Genomic DNA, 22,570 nt, shown 5'->3' with positions numbered 1-22,570 from the left:
ATGAAGATGTTGAAATGTTTTGAATTTTTTTCCTCCAAATCCACGGCCTTTGCTGCATTAATTCCTGTAGGCGTTATGATTTTTAGTTAGACAACGTTGTATACATTTGCATTCTTAACAGTGCCATTTTACATTTAATGTTTTGATTGTATAACTATACAGCTATGTCAGGGCTCATTGCAGATAACTTTAGTCTTCTTTTCGATCCATGTTCTTATTCATTTCAACTATTGTCAATTTCAGCTCTTCTATAATTTTCTGTCAGGGAGAGGATGACTGAACTTTCAGGATTCTTCTCCAGGATTTTTTTCTCTCATAGATGTATCACATTTTGAATGAACAAAGGATTTAAGTTTTCATTCTTTCCTTTGTAGACTATACGTGAGATTCAATTATCTACTAGATTCCAACATTTCAATCAATATATATAATGTGAATGTGTTTTTTTTCGTAAATGGAAATTTCAAAAATTACAAAAGTCTATAAAATTTTCTCTTTATCCTTCGTCTTTAGAAACTTTGCCATGGTTTATCTAAAGTTGTTCCTTATTCTATATATCCTTCCTTAAACTCAAAAATTCTATTTGACTTCTAAATCAGAGTATTTTGCACCCCAAAATGAAATTTTATTTTCCTCTTCTGCATTATGCATCTGTTCTTTATTTTCTGGGAACCTGTGCTGCTAACATGATAGGTTGAATAAATGCACTCTCTAAGTCTTCCCTCTTCTTCCCACAATTGCAAATTGTGGGCTTTCCATATTAGAAAATATGGATATTTAAAAAAAATATATCTTGTTTTTTGATTCTTCTTTAGCTACTTCTTTTGGTGTGATATATTTAAAAAACAAGAAGATATTTTGGTCTAATTGGTGACCATTCATGCTTTCAGTGCTTTATACTTTTTTGTTGTTGTTGTTTTATTATTTATTTATTTAAAATATAGCTACACTGATGCTTAGAATCAGCACAATTCACAAGAGCTACATTACAGAACCAGACCAGATATTTATCAACAGAAGAATGGATTTAAAAATGTGGTATATGTACATAATGGAGTTTTAGTTAGCTGTAAAGAAGAATGCAATCATGGTATTTGTATGTGAATGGGTGGAACTGGAGAATTTCCTGCTAAATGAAACAAACCAGACTGAGAAAATCAAGAATCAAATGTTTTCTCTTGAATTTGGAAGCTGGAACAAAATAAAGGGAAATCTGTGTGTGTGTGTGTGTGTGTGTGTGTGTGTGTCTGCATGCGCGCTCGCGTGAATGTACATGTGTCAGGTCAGTGAGGGTCCCTGAAGAGTAGAGGAAGGGCTTGTGGCATGTCAGAAAAAGAGAAGAACCACAGAATAGGACTGACCAAATTATCCTATGTACATATATGAACATACCCCATTAAATTTCACCTTTATATATATCTTTAATGCACAAATTTAAAAAACACTATAAATAAGTAGAAGAATGAAGAGTTGAATAAAGGAGCAAGAGAATAAGGGTAGAGGAAGACAGGGAAAGTTGAAATACTGGGGACTATACTGAAATAAAATATTTTTCATGCTTGTATGATTATGTCAAACTAAACCAAATATTATGTTTAACACTGAGATACTAATAAAAAAAAATACAAGAACGCATGATTTTGGGTTAAAATATCTGTATTGTTAAGTACTTAAAATGCAATGTATTGTACTTAAAATGTCTGTAGTGTTCTTATTACCTACTCTTCTTTTGAAACAGTCTTTCTTTAATGAATGTTCTGTTAGCTCTCTTTTGTGCATCCACCTAGGGTTACCTTGCTCTTTTAGGTCTTACCCACCTCGTGGAATTAACCTCCCAGTGGTATTCTTAAGTCATTGTACCATAGAGCTCTATGGGTAGGGCACAGGAAATTCTGTTCTTGGGTTTCCACACAAACTCTCACTCACTAAGTGAGTAGTGTTCAGTCTTTTAATTCTCTCTCAAATTTCCTTGTAAACCTTCCCCCAGGATTGCTGAGTCTGATCCCTGTTTTCTATCTACTATGGCCCAGAGGGAACCATGTTGGCAATTGCTTTCTCCCCTGAGACTCTGGCTGACATGAAGACCTAAGTCTCTCTCTTCTCCCGACTTCCCCCAACAGCTACAGGACATACTTGGCACTCTCGAAAGAACAAAATTGGGCTGAGGTTGAAAGGTAGGGAAGGGAAGAAAGTCTTAGTTTCATTACATCATATCATGTAAATATTCAAATTCATAGAGTGATTTAGAGACTTTAAAATCCTTAGTTTAAAGTAATGTTCATATATGTGAATTGAAATTAAATGTCTAAAGCTTTATTAAAAAATGCATTCTAAATCTAAGCTTAGAGTCTTACAAAGATAGTGAGAAATTATTATTCTAGTTAAGTTTTTGTTGTTGATGCTGCTGCTTTTATTGTCAGTGCTATGCATTCAACCCAGGGACTCATGTAGGTCAGGCAGGACTCACAAGCCCTATGAGAGCCGATTTATTTTAATTACCCTTAGAAAACTCATCTATTAGGTAAAAATAAAATGGCCAAACTACACAAAGCTGTGAGTGATGGGAATGCCCCAGATAATTAGAGACTCTAAACCTGAATCATGATACACCATCTGTAATATTGTCTTTGCATTCAGGTAAAACTGGAATTTATAATTCCTTGGCTATTTCCTAGATATGTGAATTTGAGGAAGTGACTTAAGTAATCTATCTCAGTTTGCACGTTTTAAAAATTCAGAATTTTTCACAGGATTGTTGTATATTTTGCAATATATGTAAAGTAGATGCTTAGGAATCTCTTAAACTTTTACTTATTAATGTAGTGACTACCTCTACTACTAATGCTATTATAATTTATTCATGAGCTTAAGCTTAAAACACATGAAGCCATGAATCTGAAACACAACATGGTCTTTTTTCTAATCAAAATGTTGTACTGAATTTGTTGGTAAGTGTTTAATATTAGAAAAAATTTATAACCAAAATACCATAGAAGTTAAGCAAGAATCGTAGCTGTTAACCAATTTATGACTTTTTCCTTGAGATAAAACCATAGCTTATATTTACATCCTCATAAATTAATTCATTAATATATAATTGACTCAGTATTCTTTAATATTTTATGCAACAGACAAATATTCAAACATTTTGAAACTTTTCCACAATTCTACATTCACAGACACACACAAACACACACACACACACACAGACACGGAGAGATTAAAAACTGGACTTTTGTAGATGATTTTTGGATTAACTCTTCAAGTATAGAAATAGTCTTCCTTACCCATATCTGACATTTCAGGCACAGTCACAATGTAAGGTCCGTCTGTGAACTTTGGAGCATTGTCGTTGATATCTTGCACTTTGATGATGAACTCAGATTCAGGTTCCAGAGGCTTGTTTGTCCGTCTGTCAATAGCCTGGGCATGAAGCACGTAGTGTGTCTTCTGCTCTCTGTCTAGGCTTTTGGTTGAGTGGATGTCCCCCGTGGTATCATCAATGATAAATATAGTCCCAGCACCTTCTCCAGTAAGGATGTATTTGACAGACCCATCACCTTTGTCAGAATTGGAGTGCAGCTGCAAAACACACATGGGCAAATTAGCAGGCAATTGCATTCCCACCTTTGGTCTCCTTCTTTGAAAATTTCCCATATAAAATTTGATACCTATTGTAAGATTTTTTTCTCTCTACAGTGTCTTGCATATGGCTGTTTTTCATTTTCTTGCATATTTTGTCTAGTTGGTATTCATATAATTATTTATCATGATTTCTCTAAGCAATCCATTTACTGGTTTGAGAAAAAGAATAACCCATGTTGTTTTTTCACTAACTGAACATTTTACTAACATAAAAGTGAGAAAAGAAACTTTCACTACATTTCTGTCACCTAGTATACTTGTAAGAATAAAGCAGATTTTGTTTTGTTTAGTTTTTGTTTTTGTTTTGTTTTGTTTTTAGTATTAATGGAGATTCTATTTCTACCTTAAAACTAGAAAAAAATACATCGTGGAATGAATTGATATTTAAATTAATTATTAAAATTCTCACAATAAAGGCCCATAATTTGTCATAGAGCTTTAATTTTATAAATTGAAACAAATTTGAAATATTTTCTAGTATAAATATTTATATTTAGAATGTAAAAATATGAGCAGTAATTTTTTTCTTTAAGGATTGCAAACATTTAACTCAAAAGGTTGCTAGTAGTCTTAAATGGAACCAGTAACTATATCCTAAATTTATTTAACTTAAATACATGGATAAATATCACTTACTGAATTAAAATGATAAAAAAATACTTTACTTGGTATTTTTAAAGTAGAAATTTTAGTAAAGAGATCTTCTCTGATAAGGGTAATCAATATATTAAGATAATATTAGTCTTTTTTGTTATTTAAAACTATGAATGCTTTTGAGTTGCATATCACTCATGCTTAAAATTCTATTTTAACTTATACCATCAAAATTCAGTTAAATACCTCTGAGAGTGCCAGTATTATATTTCTATCCAGGAATAGTGGAAGTATTTTCTGAAATCTCAAATACATATTTGAAGAATTGTTTCTCCCAAGAGAGCTGAGCAGTTATCTTCATATGAAATTCTCTGGTCACATAACCTCAAGTCCTCACCTTTTGTTCATTTCTAACATTGGAAATTCTGAAACACATAGCCTTATTCGCAAAGCACTTCAGTTTTCTTGCCCTAGTGAAGTGACAATTTTCAAGGTTATTTTAAAGGGTCTGAACTCTTAAAAGTCAGTTGAAATAGACAATATTTAGAAAAACAAAATAAAAATCAGAAATTTTTTGTTTTGTAAAAGAAAAAGCAGCCAAAAGAAAATTCATTACAAATCATCAATCATTTTATTTTGTTTTATTTTTTTCAGTATTGGGGATTGAAACCATAAATGCCTATGAGCCTTCATATTCTATTTTTGATACGGGTTCTTGCTAAGATGCTGATACTGGCCAGGAACTTGTAGTCCTCCACACTCAGTCTCCAGAGTTGCTGGCTTTTCAGGCTTGCACCACTCCATAAGTCACACAGTAATAATATTTTCAGAATTAGTAAGCCAGCTAGCATAATTTTTATTAGTTATGACTAATTTGAACATAGACTGTAATATGATCAGTGAATTATAATTTAGAAATATTCATATTATTGAATAACTTTAGAAAAATTACAACAAAATATTACAGAAATATTTTAATATTAAAATATTTTAATACTACTTAGTTTTAGAGTTTAAGTAATGTGATTGTTTTATTAATATATTTTTTCATCTTTTAACTAACATGATTGAATTTTGAAATTATGAGCATTCAAGTAATACTAATGGAAAACCATTACATTAGCATGTAGTCAATTGATTAACATTTTATATAATTTTGATAATAACCATATGTGAAGCAGCAAATTGATCTACTCTCAGGATTCCCACTCCTTCACCACATCCTGTCTTAAATGTTCAGTTCTGTTTGAGCATATGCTTTGCCACAGAGGTGGAGGCCAAGAGAAACATTGGTTATATCATCTTATTTGTTTAATAAGAGGTTTTCAAAGAACTTGGAGGAGCCCATGTTTGTATTAAGTTTTATAAGACAAAAAAATGATGAAAGAATAAATGAATAAGATAACATTTTTTATTAGTAGAAGTAGTGGTAGAAACTTGAGAGATGTAGATAAAACTGAGGATATAAATAAGCAGAGTCTATAGATAACTACAATAGATACCTGAAGTGTTTGAGTATGTTCAGGAATGAGAAACAGAAGAAAAGGGTTAGAGCATGGAAATTAGAAATGACCCTGATACAGTTTAGGTACTGATTTTGTAAAAATTTATATCATAGGTTTAACTAGTTACTAAATTATTTGAGAGATACCCATGGATTTTTATGATAAAAGAAGATAAAATATTTGGAATATAAGGTTGATCTTATTCATATACAATAAACTCCTTTTAGTAAACAGTTTAGAAATATTATCCAGAGAGTGGTAGCAGAGTCTTAACACACAGTGGTGGGGATATATCTTAACACACAGTGGTAGGGATGTAGTTTTAGAGTCTTGAGGTCTTGCAGAGTAACTTATAATTTCATGTTAAAAGACAGATGTTCTAAATTTAGACTTAATGCAAGAAGAGTTTATTCTTGTGTGTCTGATTACATAGTGAAGTGGGGCTAATAAACTGTTCGTTAGAGGACATAAAAGGAAGAAGGAGTGAAGAAAAAAAGAAATAAAAATGTATCCACCCATGTAAAACAAAATTAAAACTTCTCTGGCATTACCTTAATAAATCACCTTTTTCTTAGTGTTAAGTATTAACAAATGGCCCTTCTAAAGCTAATGCAACTCACATGAGTTCATGTCAGGATATTCTTGATGCACCCTGAACCACAGTAGAATCAGTACCTAAAAACATATTGGTTTCACTTCAATTCACATGTTCTCACTAAGAAAATATTATCTTCCTTGGGGAAGAATAATTTTAAAAGGTTAAGGAAATGGTGGCAGAGCCATTAATTTGGAAAGTTGCTTTAAGTTGTAATTTCTATGTTACAAAGACTGGTCACTAAGTTAAAATTATGATATTCTGGATCACACAGTTCAAATACACCTTGCTATAAGTAGGGAACTAATATTTACACTATTCCAGTGAATGACTGAAACAAAGACAAAAACATCATATGGGTAATGTTACTCTTATTATCTCCAACACTTTCTGTATAAGAATGCATATGACACAATGTGCAAAAAATATGTGAAAATTTAGAGAGCATGGCATTTAAATGTGGTAGGCATAACTCATTCTACTATGTGTCATATTTCAAAGTATAATCATGCAAAAGAAGAATCAATTAACATTAAGTAATCAATGTGAAGGATATGCATCAAATAATAAATCTCTTGGTAACATTCATATCAGTGTTCTTGAAGAAAAATAAAACATAATTTTAAGTTTTTATCAACAATTATGGAAAAATTGCTAAAAATGGGAATAACAAAATACCTAATTCAACCATAAAACGAATGGTAATTGGTTAAAACACAAAGATTAAGAAATTAATAAGGAAATACAGTATTAGTATAACTAGGAGTACAAAAATACAACAACATTTTTAACTAATTGGCATATACTCTTTGAGAAGGAAGTGAATGAATAATAAAGAGTTGCAAAGAACAGACTCCTTTTTTTCCCACTTGCTTTGGAAATATAGACTCTGAACTCAAAACGGAATGTTAACACCTAACACGTAACTGCATAGTGTTGCTTACATTTGAAATTGTCATTTCTTACCCATCAGCTCAACTATCCAGATGTGCTGAATATTTGAGCACTGTGAAATGCAGGCAGTGGCTGAGAATTTCACTACAAGTTATTAAGAAACCTCAAATATTGAGAAATTGATTAAAACTGGAGTAAACTACATGGAATAGATGATTATCTATTTTTTATCAGAATAAAATTATGTTTTATTTTTCTTCAAGGAGACTGAAACAAATTTTATATGCACACTTTCTCCTCTTCCTCCTCCTCCTTCTTCTTCTTCTTATTATTATTATTATTATTATTTAATCTTCAGACAGTATCTTAATAATTTCAACATGCTCGACTTCAATTTGGAATTTTCCAGCATCAGCCTCAAGAGTAACTGGGATTACAGGTTACCCCATGCCCAGCTGGTACTGTTTTGTTTTTGTTCTTTTTAAATATCAGATTATTAAACATGACTCAATTTCCATGAAAATATTGACAAAAATCCATTGCCCACACATTAAATTGTATTATTTCACACACATTTAACACTTCATCATTACTGTTCATTTTAGCAATTTTAGGGAAAAAAATAAAGAGATATGGTTGGGGTTGTAGCTTAGAGGTAGAATGCTTGCCTAGAATGTGTGAGACACTGGGTTCAATCCTCAGCACTACAAAAAAATAAATAAATAAATTTAAAGAAAGTCATTGTGTTCATCTACAACTTAAAACAAATTTTAAAAATAAAGGGATAGGTAATTATAAATATGCTATCATAAAGGGACTGCACTGATGAAGGGGGAAGTTAATGAGGCGAATTGAAAATTAAAATGTGGGAAATGTGAAGTGTGAAGTGAAAACATGGAATAGTGTGTAAAATGCAGTTTCAGAAATTAAGTGATACAATACTGATTACATATAGACTTTCTTTTTTTAAATTTTATTATTATACATTGTTACAATTGCACAAACACTAAAATTAAACAAATGATGTATAACCAAGAGACTCAATAAATTTTAAACAGAATGGTAAAAAGCATTTACAACAAGAGAAGATACAAAGGGACCATATAAAACAAAAATTAATGTAGCAATGTAAAAACAAAACCTTATTAAACACTATATTGTATACAAACACGAATCAGGAAAAATGGTGGAGTATGAATTTTCCAAATTATCTCCTTTATAAAGGCAATGAGAATTCTCTCTAAAGTTACAATAATCAACTTTTCAAAACTCTGGAAAATGATCATTCTTGAGGTATCACAGAGAACATGTATTCAAGAAAAATATCTGAATTTTGATTTGAAGATTGAGCTCTGTGTTACCTTACTGTGTGTGCCCTATCCCTGTACCCTCAGTTCCACTGCAGCTGTGAAAGACAGTATCCTAAAATCACAGTGAAAACCTGCAGCATGGCAGCCACAGGATGTGGCAAAATGGGGCTGGTGATCCTTGGAGCCACATGTCCATGAAGTGCTGATTATTTGATTTCTGCTTGGTTCTCTGGAAGACACCACTCTCAACTCTGTTGTTATTTGACCTAACTCACAACTTTACAAATGCCTATAGTTTTTCCCATAGAGACTTTTGAAAAACAAAGAAGTCTTAAAAATTAAAGTTGCCTGAGATAGTGAATACCAACTGGAGCAAGTGATATACTAACCCAAAGGTTTAAAAGGAAAAGTTGGGAAGTATAATGTTTATTAGAAGTTTTTCAAAAACTGGGCATAGGAATTATAGGCAGCTGCGTACATCTGTAGGACTTTGCAAATAATGATAGTGTGAAAGGTTGGAAAGACATAAGACCACAAGATAACATCTCTAGCTAAACTTCAGCATCTTTGAAAGCTGGAAGTAAAGGAAAATGTCAAGTTTTAAAGTGCCTGGTCTAGTGTTGGAAATGGGATTCAAATTGCATCACACTGATGCCCAGGAAAGAAAGGGATGTACATAGATTCTAGGCACCCAAGAAAATATGCATCCATTGTCAATTCACCAATAAGCCATGCATGCTGAGACTTTAGTGGGCACACATAACAATGGATAAAGACTTCAGAATCATTTCAGAAAATTTATTAAGGAAACAGCAACACAAATAACATCAGGGAAAAGTAAGAATCTGATTTCTAAATTTGACACCTTATGTTAATTAAAATTCCCAGTTTTCAATAAGTAAAAATGATGTGTATTATATTATTGTATTAATACATTAACATACTAAAAGATCACATTGTCTTAACAATTATAATATAATAATACTAATTCTGTTATATTATTATGTTATATACTAAAACTTACAGAAAGAAATAAGAATGTATTAGATATCTACATGGTGAAAGAAAATAGAGATACATCTAAGAATTCAATTGGTAGTCAACTATTTGTTAAAAGTGAAGATATTAAGGCATTCTAAAAAAAACCAAAAAATGGAGAATGTGTTAACAGCTAATCTGCAATATTACAAATAAAAAACGAGAATTTTAGAAGCTGAAATGAAATGATACTAAATACTAGTTCAAATCCTCATGAAAACTAAGACAATTAAGTAATGGTTAATACAGAATGGCAAGACTAGCAACCTGGAAACTCTATAAACACTGTTAATAAAAATTAAAGATCATTCAAATGAAAATGTAATGACAAGTACATATATAAACATAAACAGAGAAAATGTATTTCTTGTGGCAATTCCTCCCGTTTTCCTTTAAAACACAGCTATATGTGTGATTATATAGAAATCTGTGCTACTGAGCTTGACATGTGTAAATATGCATGTGGTATGATAATAACACAAAGAGCAGAATGGGGTTGTATGCAAAGAAATCTTTGAATAGTATTTGATCAAGTTGGAATTACCAAAATTAGATTGTCACAAAGTGTATAAAAGAAATGATAATAATTAAATGGTATACTAGTAAATATGTAATATGAAAGAAAGAGTCACAGAAGACTATAGGAACAAAACATAATGAAGAAAAGAAATAGTAAAATAACAGATCCTAAGTGATGACAGTCAATGAAAACAGAATGAACATGATGATTGGACACAGAAATTAAAAGAATTTTTAAATAACGTCCCTGATGCTTTGAGATACAGTTTGGATTTAAATATAAATATAATTAAAGAGCAGAAAAACATTATATCTTGTAAACTTTAAGGAAAACAAAGCTACATTGGCTGTGATAATATCAGAAAAAATTATGCTTCAAGATGAAAATTGTTACTACAGAAAATTAAGGATAACTTATAATGATATAAGAGTCAATATGTCAATAATTTATAATTGCAAACATGTTTCTATTAACAGTGCCCCTAAATACATGATATAGAAACAGATAGGACTGAAAAAATAAGTGCTCATTTAAACAATATCAGTTGAGGTTTGAGTGCCCTGTTTTCAATACTGGATAACTAGTCAGATGATAGGCAGAGGGACAGAATTCTTAAATGACACAGTAAACTACTTAAGACTAAATAGATTTTTTTATAGTAAACACTACAATAACAGCAGTGTAAATAGTTATATCAACTACAGTTGGAACAACCTCTAGGATAAACTACACATTAGGTCAATAAACGTAAATACAAGCCCTTCTGCCAGGAAAGCTAGTCTAGATGTAATATGTCACACTATTTCTTTAGCCATCTAAAAATAATAAGAAGAAACTGGACCATTTAAAAATAAATAAAGGTGCATGCATTACAATCATATACAATATATTCTCTGACCAAAACAAAGAAAGGTAGGAAAGAATTACAGAAGTAAATTAACAAAATTGACAAACAAGTGAAAATAAAACACACTTTCTTAAATCATCAATGAGTCAAGAAGAAATTATAAAGAACACTTTTCAAAAGTAAATATGGTGCCTTAAGTTGAATCAAAGCAAATAATTGTAAACTACAATTTATTTATATGGCTATAAAACAGAAAGAAAATAGAGATGAAATAGATAACAATCAAGAAACCTGATTACTTGTAAAGATAACCAAAACTAAAATGATAAATTTTAAACATTTGAAATGTGTGTGCTTTGAAAACACTCTATACAAAAGTAAAAAGACAACTTAGAAAGTGGGTGAAAATGTGTAAACTGTAATTCTGATGAAAACCTAATATCTAGAATTTATAAATAATGCAATTCTAGAGCAGGAAGAACAATTTTCCCAATTAAACATGAATATAGAATTTGAATACACACTTTTCAAAAGTAGATAAAAAATAACTGGTAAGTATGTAAAAAGATGATCATTACCATTAGTCATTAGGGAAATGCAAATTAAAACTGCAAGGAGTTACCATTTCACACCCACGAAGAGTGCTAAAATTTCAAAAAGACAGAAAATAAACAAGTGTTGGCAAGAATTTGCAGAAATTGGAACACTATACATTATTACACATAGTTACCATTTGAGCCAGTGATGCTAGTCTCAGGCATATACTCAAGAAGAAAGAAAACACATGCTGCAGAAAACATAGACAAGTGTTTGCAAGAGGTTGGAGTGGAGGGAGAAACAGGGATTGACTACAAATTATCATAAGGTTTCTTTTTCAGGGTTATGCAAATTTTCTAAAATTAGGGAGTTTTAATAGTTTTACACCTTCACATGCACTGAAATCTGAAGAATTATGCCATCAAAAGGACACATGTTATATTTTGTCAATTATATTTCAATAAGAAGCTGCTATTTGAGTAATTATTATTGGTCGTAATAGTAAATCATTGTAAATGTACTGAACACCAGCAATTAAAAAGCAGAACTTTTGAGATAGCTTAAAAATAAGATTTAACTACACAAAATGATGCTTTTTAAGTGCAGATGTATAAGAAGGTAAGATAAAGAAAAATGACAGGAAAAGCCCTTTATAAACATTAAAAAGCATGCCTTCTGAACATGAAAATAAACTCAAAAGGAAGTATATTACAAGAGATGAATAAAAAAATCGCATATTAGAAATTAAAGAATGCTCTTGATCTGATAAACAGCATTTATAAAAATCTAAAACTAGAATTATACAATGTCATAATTTTTTTCCTAAGATTGTGAATAAAGCAAGTATGTACATTTTTACTACTTACTATTCAATATTGTATGGAAAATGCTAGACAGTACAATAGAGTAAAAAACAAATAATAAAACACACATACATGAGATAGAAATTGAAAAACAGGAAGAAAGCCTTTCTCTATTCAAAGATGATATGTACTTAGAAATGTCTTTAGAATTTGTTGATTTGTTGAAATTTATGTATTTAGAAAATGTTGAAGATTCTATACACATAGAAAATGCATACATATACATATACATCACATAAATAAATTTCTAGGTGCATTTAACAAAAGATTCATGCGCAGTATTTTAAAATCAAAGAATTTTCTGTTTATTAGTAGTATATAATTTATCTTAAAATATAAGCAATAAAATTTGTGATAGCAACAGAAAGCTTAAATATTTAGGCATAAATTCAATGAAAAATTTGTGAAGGTCCACATAAAAATCTGCATAAAATTAAGAAAATGTATATAAAAAACAGATATCTGTAGCATATCCATTGATTAGAAATGTCTGAAAAATTAATACATATTTTTTCCAAAACTAATTGACAGAGCACCTGAAATACAAATCAATGTAACTGTGAGCATTTTGCAAACATCAGAAAGCTGACTCTAAAAATCACAAGGAAATAAATATAAACAATAGTTTTCAATGAATTGTTCTGAAAAGAAGAACATAATCAAAAGAATTTTTTTGTCTACTCTTTCTTTTTAAAAATTTTGTTTTAATTAGTTATAAATGACAGTAGAATGCATTTTGACACATTATGTATAAGTGGAGTATAACTTCTCATTCTTCTATACATGATGTAGAATCAAACCATTTGTGTAATCATATATGTACATAGGTTAATAATATTCAATTTATTCTATTATCATTCCTAGCCCCATATACTCTCCCCTTCCTTCATTGCACTCTGCTTAATTCAAGGTACCTCTATTTATCCCTGTTCCCCCCACACCCTTATTGTGAATTAAAATTTGCATATCAGAGAAAACATTAAGCCTTTGTGTTTTAGGGATTGGCTTATTTCACTTAGCATGATATTCTCCAGCTCCATCCATTTACCTTAAAATGTCACAATTTCATTCTTCTTTAAGGCTAAGTAATATTCCATTGTGTATATATATCACATTTTTTATCCATTTTTCTGTTGAGGGGTATCTAGGTTGATTCCTAGTTGGAGCTGCTTCAAACATTGATGTGGTTATGTCACTGCAGTATGCTGATTTTAATACCTCTGGGTGTAAACTAAGGAGTGGGATAGCTGAATCAAATGGTAGTTCCAAGTTTTCTGAGAACTCTCCACACTGCTTCCCATAGTCATTGCAACAATTTGTAGTCCCACCAGCAACGTGAGAGTGTACAATTTTCCCCACATCCTTATCAACATTTATTATTGCGTTTATTATTGATAATTGCCATTCTGACTGGAGTGAGACGATAACTTAGTTTGGATTTCAATTTATCTAATTGCTAGAGATGTTGAACATTTTTTTTCATATATTTGTTGATCAATTGTATTGTTTTTTTCTGTGAATTGTCTATTCAAATTGTTAGCCCATTTATTGATTGGGTTATTTGTGGGGTTTTATTTTTTTTAATTTTTTTGCGTGTTTTATATGTCCTGAAGATTAATGCTCTATGTGAGAAGCATGTGGTAATGGTTTTCTCCCAAATCTGTAGGCTCTCTCTATATGTTATTGATTGTTTCCTTTGTTGAAAAGAAGCCTTTAAGTTCAAATCCATTCCATTTATTGATTCTTGATTTTACTTCTTGTGCTTTAGGTGTTTTGTTAAGGATGTCAATTCTAAGCTGATGTGGTAAAATTTGGGCTATTTTTTCTTCTATTAGGTGCAGAGTCTCTGTTCTAGTGCCTAAGTCTTTGATCCACTTTGAATTAAGTTTTGTTCAGGGTGAGAGATAGAGGTTTAATTTTGTTTTGCCACATATTGATTTCCAGTTTTCTCAGCACCATTCGTTGAAGAGGCCATCTTTTCTTTAGGAAATGTTTATAATTAAAACCAGAGCTAAAATCAATGAAATTGAAACAAATTAAAGAATTCAAAATATTGACAAAACAAAGAGTTGGTTCTTTGAAAGAATAAATAAGATTGATAAACCATTAGCCATGCTAATGAAGACCAAGAGAGAGAAAACTCACATTACTAAAATTTGTGATAAAGAAGGAAATATTACCATGGACACTCCTGAAATACAGATAGATGATAATCAGAAACTATTTTGAAAATTTATACTCCAGTAAAAGAAAATTTTGAAGATATTGACAAATTTTTAGAGACTTATGACATACACAAACTGAATCAGAAAAAAATACACTTTTAAACAGATAAATTTTGAGTAAAATTTGAAATATGAAACACCATCAAAAGCCTACTAGCCAAGAAAAGCCCTGGATCACATGGATTCTAAGCCAAGTTCTAAAAGACATTCAAAGAAGAATTAACACCAATAGTCTTAAAATTATTCTATGAAATAGAAAGGGTGAGAACACTTCCAAATTCACCCTATGAGGCTAATATCATCCAGGTTTTAAAAAGCTGGCAAATACACATCAAGGAAAGAAAACTTCAAACCAATATCCCTGATGAACATGGATGCAAAATTTTTCAAATTCTGGCAAATCATCACAACAACAACAACAACAAAATTAAAAAGATATTGCACCCTGATCAATTGGCATTCATCCCAGGGAGGTAAGTTGGTTCAATAAAGAAAAATCAATAAACATAATTCAGCACATCAATAGACTTAAAGACAAGAATCATGATCCTCTCAATAGATGCAGAAAAAAAAAGCATCTGGCAAAATGCAGCACCCCTTCTTGTTCAGAATACCAGAAAAACAAGGGATAGTGGGAACATACCTTAAAATTGTATGCTATCCCAAAGCCAACATCATTCTATATGGAGAAAAATTACAAGCACACCCCTTGAAAACTGGAACAAGACAAAGATGTATTCTATCACCACTTCTATTCAACATAGTCCTTGAAATTTTTAGCCAGAGCAATTATGCAGACGAAAAACTAAGGGAATTTAAGTTATATGTCTATTTGCTGATGGCATCCTTTATATTTAGGAGATCCAGAAAATTCCACCATAAAACTCTAGGACTAATAAATGAATTTAGCAAAGTGGTGTGATATAAAATCAACACCAATAAATCAAATACATTCCTATGCATCAGTGATGAATGCACTGAAAGAGAAATTAGTAAAACTATCTCATTCACAATAGCCTCAAAAATAAATAAATAAGACACTTGTGAATCAATCTAAGAAAAGAGGTGAAATAAATCTACAATGAAAATTACAGAACACTAAAGAATAAAATTGAAGAAGACCTTAGAAGATGAAAAGATCTCCCATGCATTTGGATAGGCAGAATTAATATTGTCAAAATGACCATACTACCAAAAATGTTGTACAGATTTAATGTAATTCATATTAAAGTCCCAATGACATTGTTCATAGAACTAGACAAAGCAAAATGAAATTCATTCGAAAAACACAAGGGACACAGAATAGCCAAAACAATCCATAGCAAGAATTGTGAAGGCTGTTAGAATGTTAAAATTCTAATTGGCAGGATGCCAGCTAAGAAAAATCCTCAGCTCTATCATAACATTTATATAAATGAAGGAAGCAAGACTGAACCTGCAAGAACTTTGAGTTCAGTGTGGAGAGTCATTAAAATCATCCACACTTGTGAATCTAATTCAAAGAACTTCCATTATTGTCTGTCCTAACTTTTAGAATTGCTGTGAACAGAGACCTAATTTTGCCACTGGCTTTGTTAGTTGTTTTGCACTGCTGAGGACTAAATCCATGATCTTAAGCACGCTACTCAAGCACTCTACTACTGACCTAACCCTAGCACTCCATTTTGCCCTTTTGGAAAAGAATGTCTGTGTTAGTGTCCTCATGCATGTTTCATATTTGCATATTATATATTTGGTGGGCAAGAAAAATGATGTCTTCTGGTTTCATAGAACTACAAACCTAGAACACGTCTTTGCGCTTGAACATCTATACACCCAGTTCTCATTCACATCTGGATTTAAATTTTATGATGAGATTCTAGACTTTGGGCTAATACTATAGTAGAATAATACTATAGAAAACTTGTTCAAACATGGGTCTCTGGTGTGGGAGGAAAAGGGATAATTGGAATATAAGAGGGAGAGTATAGAGTTATCTCCACTAACCAGTATCGTTGTACTGTCTCTTAATGTTACACTCTTGTGTAACTGCCTCTTCTGCTGTGTGTGGGGGATGTGGGGACTGATAAGATGATAAAGCGATAGAGCATCACTTTACAGGTGAGGCTATGGAAAGATAGTGGCTCTGGCATGCTTGCCTACTATTATTGCCCATCAGACTTGGTTGCTCCCTTTTCCCTCTTCCTACCCTCATTCTGAAGGAAGCAACTGCCATGCATGGGATGCCCTACAGACTAGCCTCAGAGAGCAAGAAACTCATGTTCAGAATCAAAAGCCAGTGTGAACTTGCCTTGCTGACAGATATGGGATTAAAGTTGAAGGGCGATTTTATGAAAAACGGTCCCTTGAAATGACTGCAGCCCCTGCTGATATCTTGAAACCAGACTTATTAAAGGCCATGTTTTAGTGAGACCCAGATAAACCAGCCTGAATTTCTGACTCATTGAAGCAGAGAAGATACATGTTGATATGAAGCAAGAGTGGGACCTGTTTAGTTGGCTCAAGTTTGATGATTTTGGCTAGTATTTTCTTTATTATCAGACTATTTATAGTAGTTCCTACACTTGGAGATTTTCATAGGTTGTTTTATGAAGTGAAGTGTACCACTTGTCCTGTAGCTCATCACCTTTCTCTGCTTGACTGTAATTTTCCCCTCTACTCCTGGAAGAAATGGCCTTAGTTTCCTAAGGATATACTGCTTCTTTTTATGGTCATTGTTATGGTTTGGCTATGAGATGTCCATCAAAGCTTCTGCTGATGAAAGAATATTTGGGTCCAGAGTAATGGACTCAGCCATCCATAGACCAAAACTATGAGCCCCAAATAAATATTTCTACCCCTAAATTTCTCTTATCAGATATTTTGGTCACAGTTATGCAAAGCTGACTAAAATATCTTTTATTATAAACCATTGAATATTTGGGAATTATTCACTAGTCATTCAGAAGGATATATCTCAAAATAGTATGTTATGTTAACCTAGTACCAAGAAAACACATCTACCTTAGTTTGTTTTCTATAATTGTATAAATCAAACAAAACTAAGTCATAGAAAACCAGATCAGTAGTTGTCAGGTACAGGGGTACAAGCAACATATAGTTTAGCTTGTTTTGGATCATTCACAGAGTTTTCGTGTATCTTCAAATTATACTTTATCATATACTCTAATTATGGTATTTGAAGAACACCTCTAAAATAAAGGGTGTAATTTGCCTCCAAATTGAGATTCATGATTTTTCTGTACATTACTAGATGAATATGTAAATTCTTTTTCATTCTGCATTCTCTTTGTTGAGCTACTTATGGGATCTTCATTTAAGATGTATAAAAATTTTCTCCTCCCGATGACATATAAAAGAAGTGTCTCACAATTAATCAATTAATTCACAATAATCAATTAATGAATTAATGTACAGAACAAACTTTGAACTGATTGTCACTTTTTTTGACTACCTAATGTATATATTTATCTACTTTGTATCCCCTAAAATATCTGTTATATTATGTGCAGAAACTAATAAAATGTTATATTGCATAAAAAAAATAAAAAGGCTTTGCTAATGTGAGGAATTTAAGTGGAGATAGTCTTGAATTATAAAGATATAAACAAATATAATCTAAAGAGTTCTCTCTCTTGAGAAAAAGATGGAGGCAGGAGAGTCAGAGAAAAGACACAAGAAGAAGCTAGGGAAGAGAGAGATTTTCAGATCTTTGATGCAAACCTTAACAGTTAGATGGTGTATTACATGCCAGGGTTCAGGGAGCTACTACAAGTTGCAAACGAATCTATTTTCTCCTAGGCTTTCCAGAGGAAACACAGCCCTCCCTGCTCACACTTTGTTTCAAGACTTTGGACCTCTGAACTTCTCAGAAAAAAACTTTGTTTTGTTTTAAGCAGTAAGAACCTGTTACAGTTGCACACATCAGATTCCTGCTAAAAGAGTGAAATGAATATTTTTCTTAAAAAAATTAGTTATAGATAGATGCAATATTTCTATTTTGTTTATTTATTTTTATTTAGTGCTGAGGATCGAACCCAGTGCCTCACATGTGTGAGGCAACCACACTGCCAGTGAGCCACAATCCCAGCCGTAAAATGAATATTTTTATAGTAACTCTTTAAGGTAGGCATTATTCTGCCTGTTTTTTTTTTAATTTTTAAAAGTGTTTTAATTAGTTATACATTACAGAATGCACTGATACATCATATATAATGTAGTATGATTTCTCATTCTTCTGGTTGTACCTGATATAGAATCCCAGTGGTATTCAAACTAGAAAGCTTCTTCTCAGCACAAGAAACAATTAATAAGGTGAAGAAAGATCCTACAGAATGGGATAAAATCTTTATCACATGCACCTCAGATACAGCATTAATCTCCAGGATACACAAAGAACTCAAAAAACTTAACACAAACAACAACAACAAAAACAAGTAACTCAATCAATAAATAGGCTAAGGAACAGAACAGACACTTCACAGAAGAAACAGAATCGATCAACAATTATACGAAAACTTGTTCAACATATCTAGCAATTACAGGAATGCAAATTAAAACTACTCTAAGATTTCATCTCTCCCAAGTGTGAATGACAACTAGAACATAAACAACAATAAATATTGGCTAGAAGGGAAAATGTTCACTCATACATTGCTAGTGGGAATGCAGATTGGTGCAGCTATTAGGGAAAGCAGTATGGAAATTCCTCAGAAAACTTGGAATAGAACCATCATCTGACCCAGCCTTCCCACTCCTCAGTTTATACCCAAAGGATTTAAAATCAGCATATTACAGTGATGCAACCTCATTAATGTTTATAGCAGTAAAATTCATAATAGCTAAACTATGAAACCAACCTAGATGCCCTTCAACAGATGAATGGATAAAAAACAATGGTATATAGATACACTGGAATATTACTCAGATTTAAAGAAGAATAAAATTATATTATTTTCCAGTACATGGATGGAGCAGGAGAATATAATGCTAAGAGAAATAAGTCAATCTCAAAAAAACCAAAAGCTGAATGTTTTCTTCAATATGTGGATGCTTATTCATAATAGTGGAGATGGGATAGGGAAGAATAAGAGTTACTTTAGGTAAAGGAGAGTAAAGGAAGGGAAGAAATATGGGGGTAGGAAAGATAATAGAGTGAATCTGCCTATGTATTTTAATTAAGAAACTGAATCTTATTGTTGTTAGCTAAGTTATCCAAATTTTTAAGATAAAGGAATAGAAATTTGATTTCAAACTATTTAAATTCAGAGCCAGAACTCTTAAAGTTGAGTGAAATAAAACTAGTGTGTATATACATAAGAATCTATGAAAAATGTAAATGCATGATTTTATAAACACATTTCCATCTCTTCTGTGATAATTATATATTAAATGGTTGATTATGATGGAACATTGTGTCTCCTCTTAAATAAATAGCAATTGAAGATTGATAAATTATTGTGCAATGCATACTTTTATCTCATCTTTATCTTCTAATATTCATGTTTATAATTTTTCACATAATTTTATATAGATATTATATATGTTAATCATGATAAAATAATATAAGCAATTTATGTGTATATTTTCTATTTTGGTGACTATACATTAAAAAGTTAACTAGGCAACCACTAGCTTCAACAGTGGTTCAGGATGACACAATATAAAAATAAGTGAAACTCAAAAGAAAAAAAAAATCATACTTAAGTCCTACAGCCACAGAAGAAGATGAGGTGAGAAACCTGAAGGGCTAAGTACAGCCCAATTCTTTGAATAACATGTCCATTTTTGAAATTTGTGTGCAAAAAGAAATCTGTGTTATTATTTTAATCTGTAAGACAAGATAAAAAAGAAAGAAGAGTAGAAGAATTGAATTTTGAAAAATAAAGCAATTTGTAATTGGATTTCAGAGTCAAGGTCGTAGAAAATCTGAAAAGTTAAAAGACAACTAAAAGAAGAAATGTGTTATATAGGGAAACAATTGAGAAATGGCCAATAGGCATTTTATTTGAAACTATTTCATGGGTTGATTTTAAGACACAAGAATGTGATAGACTCAAGGAAGTATCAAAGATAGCATTTTTAAAAAATTAGTATTGCAGATTTAACTCAGAGATATTTTACCCCTGAGCTACCACTCTGAGTCTATTTATTTATTTATTTATTTAGAGACAAAGTCTCACTAAATTGCTGAGGCTGGACTTAATCTTGTGATCTTCCTGCCTCAGCCTCCTGTGTCCTTGGGATTACAGGTGTGTCCCACCATGCCCAATTCAAGGATAGCAACTTATCTATTATTTGGGTATTGCAGAGATAGAATAGCTATTTCTTATCCATAGGTGAATAAGGTCAGTGGTTGCCTGGAACTGTGATTAGAACCAAATCCTGGGTATACTGTGTATTTTTCTATATATACATAGCTACCATATACATATTTCCTTATGTGCATACCTATGACAAAATGTAATTTATAGGCAGAGAAGGTAAGAGAATGAGCTACTAATAAAAAAGAAAATTATGTAATAAAACTTATGTGGATGTCATATTTCTATCCCCCTCTAATACAGTTTGTAGAATACCTGTGGTTCTTGTGATGACGTGAAAAGATGCAAAGCTTACATGAGATGAAGCAGGGTGAGTGCCTTGGGCATTGTGACATAATAGTAGGTGTCCAGGGTAGGGTCATTTGAACACCAGCACTGTGATAGCAAGACAGTAGAAAATAGGCACCTGGTGACGGAGAGGAAGTACACACAAGTGCAGAACCACTGTTAACACCTAAGGCATGATGAAATAGGAAGGCTTGTGCTTTAATCAGAGCAGTGAACAATTTAAAACTCATGCATTTTAAATTTATGTTATTTCCCGCTCAATATTTTTGCAGCAAGGTTGACCATGTGTAACTAAAAATGTAGAAAGTTAAACAATATAAAGGGAGAGGCTACTGTCATCATACCCTTTTTTTTTTTTTTACAGATTTAAAGTAATGCAGAAAATACGGAAATTTGGGTGAAGGTTTTTAAATAATAAACAATACAAATGTGACAGTAGTTGGTGAAAATGAGTTGGGAGCTACTGGTAAACACGGTGGATCTATACATTGACAGATGAATAGGACATTAGAAAATAAAGATTATATTTAAAATGTTTTACTCATGGTAATTAAAATTAGAAAAACAAGCAGCACAATGAACACTTGCTAAAATTTGGAAACATCAACATTACACTTGTGAGAAGAACATAGATATGCACATGCAGCTAAGTTGAAAAGAGAAGAAAGAAAAGAAAAGAGCAGTTTATAGGTAGTGTTGAGGTGTCTTCCTCTTCTGACCCATACTCAGGGTGGTATTCACTCCTGGAGACATGGTCGGTCTTTTAGAATCCCTCCAAACAACAGAGGTTGGTTGGTAAATGGGGTGATAAGAATGCTACAGAAGAAAACATCTGAACATCAGAACTCCAAAGCTGAGGCTAAAAACCTCCAAGCTGAGGCAGGAATACCTCCTTGGCTGACTGACAACACTTATGGACTGATGACTATGTTATCTTAAGACTCTAATGTTGAAATGCTAAGCCCAGCAGGATGGGGCATTTGGAAGATGATTAGAATGTGAGGATGAAGCCCTCAGGAAGGAGTGGGAAACAAACCCTATGACAGTGGCCCCAGTGTGCTCTGTCTCTCCCCTTTGGGAATATATAAAGTCAGCTGTCTCATTGTCATGAGGAGTGCCTAGCAGATTTGGACACGCTGACACCCTACTCTCAAATTTGGAGCCTCCAAAACTATGAGAAATAAATTTGTTTACAAACCATTTACTCTGTAGTATTTTATTAGGGTGATAAAAGGCGGGTAAGTCAAGGTTACTGATCCTGGAAACCAGAGTAGCAATAGCCATGAAGGAGCCAACAGCAAGAAAAGGCCAGGAGCCAAACCAGACCAACTGGGATTCACAGGATAAGCCCCTGGGGAGATGAAGGGTTTGCATAGTTATACACTA

The 22,570-nt window shown here is 32.1% G+C and overlaps 1 protein-coding gene across 3 annotated transcripts in view; it reads right to left on the bottom strand.

Annotated features, from left to right (window-relative positions):
* The window catches only part of Cdh18 (cadherin 18), a 307,953-nt gene that overhangs the window by 238,035 nt on the left and 47,348 nt on the right, over positions 1-22,570 (bottom strand). For all 3 annotated transcript variants that reach the window (XM_026393607.2, XM_026393608.2, XM_026393609.2), the window contains exon 2: positions 3,288-3,582. In XM_026393607.2, the coding sequence (XP_026249392.2) occupies positions 3,288-3,582 (295 nt within the window). The remainder of the gene's footprint in view (positions 1-3,287; positions 3,583-22,570) is intronic.

This window comes from Urocitellus parryii, chromosome 1 (assembly GCF_045843805.1).
Source record: "Urocitellus parryii isolate mUroPar1 chromosome 1, mUroPar1.hap1, whole genome shotgun sequence".
Taxonomy (NCBI): Eukaryota; Metazoa; Chordata; class Mammalia; order Rodentia; family Sciuridae; genus Urocitellus; species Urocitellus parryii.
Note: the sequence above shows the minus strand (reverse complement) of the source record. Positions and strands in the feature narration are given on the sequence as shown.